This window comes from Agelaius phoeniceus, chromosome 7, assembly GCF_051311805.1.
Source record: "Agelaius phoeniceus isolate bAgePho1 chromosome 7, bAgePho1.hap1, whole genome shotgun sequence".
Classification (NCBI taxonomy): Eukaryota; Metazoa; Chordata; class Aves; order Passeriformes; family Icteridae; genus Agelaius; species Agelaius phoeniceus.
In genome coordinates this window covers 29,714,103-29,723,387 of record NC_135271.1, presented here as the reverse complement: position 1 = coordinate 29,723,387, position 9,285 = coordinate 29,714,103, and the positions used below count along the sequence as shown (strand labels likewise).

The following is a 9,285-nucleotide window of genomic DNA, read 5'->3' as shown; positions in this document are numbered from 1 at the left end:
GGCCTTCCGCGGGCACCGCCCCGCGCCCGAGCTGCCGCTGTGCGCCACCGGCCCGCGCCGCGCAGGGGCCCTCAGCCCGCAGCATGGTCCCCCGGCCGCCGCCCCTCTCCTGCGACACCTTCGTGGCGCTGCCGCCCGCCGCCCCGGGGGGCCGCGTGGTGTTCGGCAAGAACTCGGACCGGCTGGCAGATGAGGTGCAGGAGGTCGTGTACTTCCCGGCCGCCGCGCACCCGCCCGGCGCCGCGCTGGAGGTGAGGGAGCGGGGCGGAGAGCGCTCCTGGCGGGGGCAGCGAGAACGCCGCTGTCAGCCCCTGTCTGCGTGCTCAGCCCGCGGTTCGGCCGGCGGAGCGGGGACGGTGACTCCGTGTGTGCTCTGCCCTCTTGCAGTGCACCTACATCAGCATCGAGCAGGTGGAGAGGACCCACGCCGTGGTCCTGAGCCGCCCCTCCTGGCTCTGGGGGGCCGAGATGGGCGCCAACGAGCACGGCGTGTGCATCGGCAACGAGGCCGTGTGGGGCAGGGAAGAGGTCTGCGATGGGGAAGCTCTCCTCGGCATGGACCTCGTAAGGTGTGCACAAGCTGGCTTGGGTTTTTTTTTTTTTCCTTTTTGGTACATGGTACCGGATTCGGAATTTACGTGGAAAAATGTTGTTTGAACTATATGGGGAAATAGTACTTCCACTTTCAGAAGGCACTCCTTCCAGTGTTCTAGCCACGGTTAAAAGTAAGTATTTCTTGGCACAAGCACTAGATTTCTGCCAGAAGCCCATAAGAAGTATCCAGACACTAGATGAGAATTCGTCAAAACATTAGCAAACGTTTTTCTTTCTATAAAATCTATACTAAATGGAAACAAGACTTTTTCAAGAGCACAGGCAGATGGCTTTCAGGCACTACCGTTCAGGCCTTTTCCTAGGGTCTGTACTCCTTTCCTATTCCCCCATCTTTCACACATATTATTTTTAAGTTTTGGTCTCAGCTGCCTATTTCCATGTAAATAACAAGTTCATGTTCCTACACTACAGGTGCCAGCGTAAATTCCATTAACCTACAGCAGTCAGTCAATTCTTTTGGTAGTTTCCCCCCAGTCCAATAGTTGCACAGGACTTGTAAGCATTTTGTAGGACCCCTCTCCCTGCCTTTCGGTATTTCCATTTGGTGTTTTTCCCCATGTCAAGTTCATAGAGGACCCACATCAAAGAAGCTCTTTACCTGACTTGTGTTTTTTCCTTACCAGATTATACAACTGGCAGCTGCATATAGCAATATCATTCCATTCTATATAGTCCTATATAGAGCTCATAGTTCCAAAAATAATATTTTCCTTTTCTTTTAGGCTTGGACTTGAGAGAGCAGACACAGCTGAAAAGGCTCTTAGTGTCATAGTTGATTTGCTGGAAAAATATGGCCAGGGAGGAAACTGTATGGAGAGCAACATGGCATTTACATACCACAACAGTTTTCTGATAGCTGACAGAAAGGAAGCCTGGGTGCTGGAGACATCAGGAAAATACTGGGCAGCAGAAAAAGTAGAAGGTATGGATGATGCTCTTTGTTCTAAACATTTCAAGTGCTATGACCTCTTGGAGTTCTCCAGTTTTGATTTACCATTTCATTAAGGCATCAAACTAAGCTCGAGCTGCATACATGTGCCTGTAAACAACAGGCATTGCTTCCTGGGGCACGACTGTGGAGTAGCTGGCAGTTTGTCAGAGGAGCTGAGTGACAGGGGCCTTTTGAGAGCCAGAGGTAACCACTCCTGCACTTGGAAAACAGAGGACAGCAAGAAAGTCAGCATGAGAATGACAGCAGTATGTGTGGTCTTAAGGATGTAGCAATCCATGACAATTTCATTTGGGGACAGGATTGGTGTACTGGGCCATGAAGTGGCTGATTCTTCCAGTGAACTTAGGAGGACAAACTCAATCTTTGGATGTCTCAGAAGAAGAATGTGAAGGTGGGAATAATCAGGACAGAACCTGAAATACAATGCTGGCAATAGAAGCAATGAGTCAGAAATGAGTGGTGGTGAAAATTCAATCAGGAAAATACATCTAGCTGGGGAGAGAGGGCCAGAAATAAACCACCAGACTCACTGATCTTGTAGAAAACTCTTCAGGGCTAATTTGGTTTACTAAGCTAATTGTAAACAAAATACCAAGAAAAATCATTCAATGTATTAAAACAATTCTTTCTGCAACTTACAAACAGGAGGCGTACGGAATATTTCCAACCAGCTCTCTATCACAACCAAGATTGACAGAGAACACCCAGAATTGAAGGAATATGCCAAAAGCAATGGCTGGTGGGATGGGGAAAAGGAATTTGATTTTGCTGCCACATATTCTTATGTCAATACTGCCAGAATGACCACATCTGGAGGCCGATATTGTGAAGGCTATAAACTTCTGAACAAACACAAAGGTATCCTTTTGATTTTTTTTTCAAGATATGCAAAATATTTAGTGAGCTATATTAATTAAAATCATAAATTATTATACATCTGATCCAGGCAATCATTCACATGACTTGGTGAACCACAACTTACTAGAATAACTTTTTGCCTAAGAGAAGCACTGAACTTGGAAGTTTCTATACATTTTTTTCTAATTTATTGAGGAGGAAAAGTTAAAACAAGGGTCAAATGTCAAACATACAGAGCTACAGTAACAACCCTGAGAGGTCACATTAGACCATACCACTAAATGCCCTGTAAGACCTGTTCTGAAACATTTTGATAGGCTACATAATATTACTGTTCTGCTAAGGAAAAAAACTAGAGGCTAAAACAGATTCCCAGCAGTTTGCAGCCACAAAGAACCTTATGAACAGCTTCAGTCAGGTACCATTTATATAAGGCAACAGCACAGCATTCAGATAAACACCTTACATTCATTTTTGACAATAATTTTTAAATCTTTGTCGTTTCACTGTAATGCCTACTCTAAACTTGTGTAGTCTACTAAAACACACCAAGAGCAGAACAAAATAATTTTCTGTTCTCTAAGCAGTCACTAATTCAAACACTTACTTTTCAGACTCCTAAAGAATGAACCTATTACTTCACTTCTAACTGCGTCCATCTAGCAGGTTTTTGCTGTAGCTGTATTCACATGCTCATTTGAAGTAATTAATCTGAATCAAGATTACATTGCACCCCTATGTTTTTTTTATTTATTTGGCTGAACTCTGCCAGACCAGGTTTAGCATTTAGTTAATGCATCAAAGTGAATTACTTTTGCTGTCTTGCTCTGGTGATCATGTAAATCCTGCATTCATTTTGGGAATTGCAGGTTCTGAATACTGAAAGCATTTTCATAATACCTGTATTTACTTGTATTATAACAATGCTGAGATTGTATCTGTGTTTCCATTCTAAATCCCCATTTTCAGGCATTTACCTGAGCCATTTTAAAAATCCCACTAGGTGTTCAGGTTATCAGTCTCATATGGTTCACTTTGTTTAGATTTATTTTAAATAGATGCCTTAACTAAAAGCTATTTGGTTTACAGCATCAGTAAAATCACTGGTTTCTTCATCTACCCTTCCCTGCTTTTTCAGTCAATGGCATTGCAGTTCTGGGAGTTTTCCAGGCTGCCTACTCTGTGAGGGCCATTTTTAGAAAAATATTATTCATATTTCAAAAAAATAGGGAATGTATTTCAGGCATACAAAATAAGAGTTTAGTGTAAAACATGCAGTACCTTCTTCCCTGCTGGACAGGTTGCCAAGTTGTAGCTGACAAAATGACCATTGCTTCTTCTAATTTCTTTGATTCATCTAGCTTGCTGATTTCTTTAATACTCTGACCTTCCCAGGCAACTATAGGAGTACTTAAGTGTGTCTTCTTGTTGAAATGTAGTGCTGCATGCCTGTCTACAGGCAACCTGGATCATGTATGATAAAATAATATTGGAGACATGTAACTTAGCAGCAGAGTAACTATTTTAAGAGGAAAGGGCAAGGTAGTTAATAAAAAAGATATTATGTAGTTAGAACTCAGTAAGGGAAACACTAAAATAGTGGAGTGGCAGACGATACCTTCCAATAAAAAATAAAGAGTGAGTGAACTAATGTTTTTCTGCCATAAGCATACCCATTTATTTTTCTACTCCCCATTTTTAAGGCATGTTCTTATCACCTCTCTTTGAAGTAAATACTTTGGGGAAAGCAATACAAGTGTATTCCATATTAAGGTTTGCCATTAGGGTGATTTTTTCCACCTGCCAACACAGACAAACTAAAACTGGCATTGCCAAAAGCAGCCAGTTGTAGGGAACATGTCATTCAGTTATTATATTAGCTCCGTGGCTAAATAATTGTATTGTATCTTGAATAGGATCTATCACTTCTGAAATAATGATGGAAATTCTTCGTGACAAAGAGAGTGGCATTAACATGGAAGGTGGATTTATGACAACTGGCAGCATGGTGTCTGTACTGCCTCAGCAGCCTAATCTGCCCTGTATTCACTTCTTTACTGGAACTCCAGATCCTGCCAGGTGATGTAGCAGCAAGTAAATTGGACAAAAAATTGTAAATATCTAAATGAAAAAGTGTTGCAGTTTGCCTAGTTATATTCCTTTTTGCTTTGGGTTGGTTTTCTTTTTCTCCCTGAAAAAGCACAATCAAAATGTAGGAGGAACATTAATGTACATTATGTATATTAATGGTATCTACCAACCTACTTAATGGAACACTGCTGTGACAATGACTTTAACACCATTAGATGGTTTTTTAATACTTTCTTCTTAAAAGAAGCAAGTAGAAGAATGGGAAAAAACACAGCAATTTACTGACTCAAAAATTTTAACAAAACAGTGTCAGTAAAGGATCTCTGTTCTATTTTTTCTTTCTAGATCTGTATTCAAGCCTTTCATTTTTGTGCCCGGTATTACTCAGTTATTAAAAACTACATCCCCTACATTTGGTCCTGATGATCCAGTTAAGAAGCAACCACGTTTTCAGAGTAAGCCAGATCGAAGACATGAGCTCTATAAAAAACATGAAAGTGCTGCTGTAGTTATGGAAACTGTTAAGGTACGTTGATTCAATTAGATTTCAATGCAAGCAGGTGGTTTATATAAGGTCCTTGCTCCTATTTTGTTAATGTGATAGCAGTTAATGCCCTTAGATGGATTGCACAGAACAGTGCAGTGCCCCAGAAGCCCAGGGTGTTGGCAGCTGGCAGGCATGTGTTCCTGACACTGGAAACTGCAACCAGCACTGTGCTGTACTGGCAGGCTGAGCCCCAGGAGAGGAGCAGCCCCCCACAGACTCCCTCACCAGCCACATAATGGGGAAATGCCCCAGCAGCCACAGGCGAATACAGGACTCTGCCAAGAGTTCTTACAGCTGTTCAGGCCCCTGGTGTCAGGTGGACAGGAGAGCTTGCCTTGGATCATTGCTTGGTATGGACAGGAAAGGAAACAAGGTGACAAAGATAGCTGAACCCAGAACTTCACTGAACTTTAGGGAAGCAGGAAGGTAGCTGCTTACTTTTAGCAGTAAAATCTCTCCATTTACAGATACATCTTCTTAAAAGTAAGTCATATGCCACTTAAGTTTTGATAGCTAATACCTAAAGGAGCTTTAATATTCCTTCAATCTATCAGACAAGGGAGATGACATGAGTGCTAGATATTAGGAAAGATATCTAAGAAAACCTGTCATGATACTGATTTCTACCAATATAAATGTGGACCCTAGAAACTCTTAAAAGATTAAGATAAGGGCAGTAGAACAGAATTTTGTTAGGGTGATTACTACATGCTCTGTATAGTTTTTAGTGAAATAAATGTTTCTTTTTGCAGGACAAAGGTAAAGAAATGCTCAAAGAGATACAGGAGTTGGAGAAACAGAAGATAAGTCAAATGGAATCAATCCTGCAAAATGGATGCCTTGATACTAAACAAGTAGTTAATCTTTTTTCACAGTGTGTAGAAGAAGAACTCAAAATATATGGCTAAGAATATTATTTGAATGTGGTAAAATTTGGATTATAATTGGGTTTTCTAATGAAGAGGCTATATAGATTAACATCCTGTTTTCAGTATATCACATAGCATGGACAGTTTTAAAGATGCAGATTCATCTTCAGGACAAATGGCTTTTGATTAGAAGAAGAATGCTGGAAAGGCTCCCAAGAGCCAGGCAGTGGCATTGTACATGGCACAAAGCTGTCAGCAGAGATTGATTTTGCCAACCAACAGATGCAATTAGAAAGCAATAGCTTGACTAAATTAGTGAACAGCCTCATCTCTGAATGAAGAACACTAACTCAGCCTGAAGAACCCAGTTCTAGTGTACACACATGTAGCTTTTATAGTCAGGAAAATTGTAGCAGAATTTCAGACTACCTGAATTAAAATGGCCATGCTGAAGACTTTCTAAAATGTAGAAGCTATGATGAACCCTGAAGAAAAAAGAAAGTGACACACAAACCAAGTAAGATTGATACTCAGTTGTTTGGTAAAACCATTCTAACATACATTTCATATACAAACCTTCTACTCTTCCAATGTAAAATGAGGCTAAGAGTTCAAGGTATATTAAAAACAAATCACAGTTACAATAATAATATTTTGCTTTGAGTGATTGTGAAATCTTATTACCTGGAATTCAGCAGTGCAAGCATCCTGTAAGTTCCCCACAGATTTCACTTTCCTGTCTATTTTTCCCACCCTGATAGTGAAAAATAAACTTATTTATATACAAGATTATTATTGTCAAATTAATTTTACAGTGCACTTTATAACATCATGGGGGAGTTCTAAAATGTTTCTTGAATCGTTATTTTTTAAAACTGGGCAACTAGAAAGGAAGAAGTTGGGCTACACAAGTATATACATGTACTCAGAAGGACACTTAAAAGTACTTTTAATTTTTTTTTCATTTTATATAAAGCCTTTTAACCCATGACTTTTTTTGCCAGAGTTAATAGACTGTGGACTTAATTTAATCAAGCTTTTTTCCCCACCACCAGAAACTCTTCCTTCCTGATCTTGTTTAAAAGTAATGATCAATATATGACACCACTTTTATTGTCTATGGCAGGGGCCAAACTAAACAAACAAGGAAGACTCTGATTTTACCTTATGATCAATAAGTCAGGATAACAAGCATGACTGTAAGGAAAAACAACAAAAAAAAGCACTCAAAAGGAAGTACTCCTGCAAACCTTCAGAGGAGAATATGAAATGGTGCGCTAGAGCTGCAGCATCAATGTGGGACAGACACAGCAAACCACAGAAAGATCATTCTTTGACAATTTTTCACATGCAGTTTTCTCATTCTGTAAATTGTTCAATACACCACTACTAAAAAAAGTTAAATATAAAGAATAGATAGACAATGAAGTTTGCAGAATTAATATGAAAATTAAGAGTCTGGTAAAATTTATTCTTTCTGATCCTACAATAAGAGTAGAAATTAATTTGGGATGCTGTGTTCAGATTCACAGCAAGAAAGCACTGAGTTAGGAAAGGCTTATGAACTTTCTATTTCTAGTGACCGAATGTGTAGCACGTGGCAGTAATTTCTTAGAAGTTCAGTAGCACAGTGGTTCAATACAGAAGTTCAATAGTCCAGTTTGATAACTGGAAGATAGATTTAATAAAAATTTGCTGTATTTATCTGTTTTCCTTATGGGATGTCCACATCTTAAAATTATGTATCTTTTCCTGTTTTTGATCATGAGCTGTTCTACACTGATAGCTTCAAAGCATCATAAATTCCAGTTGAAACTGCTGGAAACTAAGGTATGAATCAAGTTTCAGGCAGCATAGCAAACCAAGTGAAACAGTTTTATGCTACAGTGCAAAGAGTGAAGTTATACAGGAAGAACAGCAGTGAAGCTGGAGCAGGCCTTTAAGCAAACTTCTTGGCCACCTAATTGTGGGGTGGCAATGAATGATGTTAAGCACATTGGTGCAGTCCTAACAGGCAGATACAGTCCAACTGTGCCTCTTATTTATGTTGCTTTTTCCTTACTGGTCTACAGAATACAAAGTAAAAACAGTGTAATGTGTGGAGACAGTTAAAGCGATGGCCAACAGAGTACAGGATATTTCAGTACCTTTTTCCTTGGGATTTCATTCTCCTTGAAGACATGCAGTGTAAAAACAGAAAAAAAAGATGGGATCAGGAGAAACAAATAATCCTCCCTCCCACAACCTTATATTAAAAAAAAAAAAATTAAGAATCAGAATGTCCCCTAGAGGGCAATCTTCTCATGGGTTTTCACCTAGGAACATCTCTTTAAAAGGTCTAGAGCTTTATGAAGGATCATTATTGAAATAAAAATGTACTCAAATTTCGTACTAGAAACCTAAGTGTTACATCCTGTTCATTTTGAGAATTATTTTGAGATTGGTCCTAGAAAAAAGATCCAATTTTTCACTGACATTCCTCTAGACTTGTTCAATAGATGTTTTTTCATGAACTTAGCTTCCGAGAGATTAACCCACCTTCAAAATAAAGGAAGTCATTGCACCAGTGACCACTTCTTTAAAGCAAAGCTGTTTCTAACTACCAGAAATCCACATGACAGTATATCAACTATTGACAGAACATCAGCTTGTCAACCATTCAAAACTTGCCAGTGCTCCTTGGTGGAAGCAAATATTTACCAGATAAAGGGTTACTTAACTTTCTAAAACAATTCAAAGTCTATTATTGGCTTCCAGAAGTACCCAGTGATTTAGAAACAAAATATTTGTATTTCATTCCTAGCTTCTTTATTTATTAACCATCACAGACTCATCAGACCAATGGGTATGATATCAGCAGCCACAATATTGTAGCAGTAAATCTAAGAGAATGTGGTGTTGGTTGGTAATCAAAGGTGTTCTCTGTATTAGATTTGTAACAGAGAGTCTTTTCTATGCAGAAATTTTGAGCAATTTCTTATTTAAAACAGGTATCTTGTGTTCAAATCTAGGGGAAAGCAGAACTTCTATGATGAAAATGAGAAAGACAAGAGTGCAAGAACAATGACTATAAATAGAACTGTAAAAATGCCCTAAGATCAAATTCTTGAATGTCTGAAGAATTAATAAAAAAAATGTATTTGGTAAGTTGATGAGAATGTGGCACACTTCTAGTATAGAGGTATCTTAATGGTGGACACCCATTAAGAAGTGCTCTGCCTACTTGTAAAGGAGCAAGGATGGATTTAAGAAATACCAGGACTGAAACCCAAGAGCCACATTAACAAATCTCTCAGAAAAACACATTTGCTGTAAACCTTGACACGCACACACCACAGCTCAGAACTCTGAAA

General features: G+C 39.5%; 1 protein-coding gene across 1 annotated transcript; it reads left to right on the top strand.

Moving 5' to 3' along the window:
- On the top strand, window positions 1-6,721 carry SCRN3 (secernin 3). The gene is made up of 7 exons (XM_054636847.2): window positions 1-251; window positions 388-569; window positions 1,338-1,537; window positions 2,213-2,425; window positions 4,342-4,504; window positions 4,862-5,042; window positions 5,816-6,721. The coding sequence occupies exons 1-7, from the start codon at window positions 84-86 to the stop codon at window positions 5,969-5,971; spliced, it is 1,263 nt and encodes a 420-aa protein (XP_054492822.2). The 5' UTR covers window positions 1-83; the 3' UTR covers window positions 5,972-6,721.
- The last annotated feature ends 2,564 nt before the right edge of the window (window positions 6,722-9,285 follow it).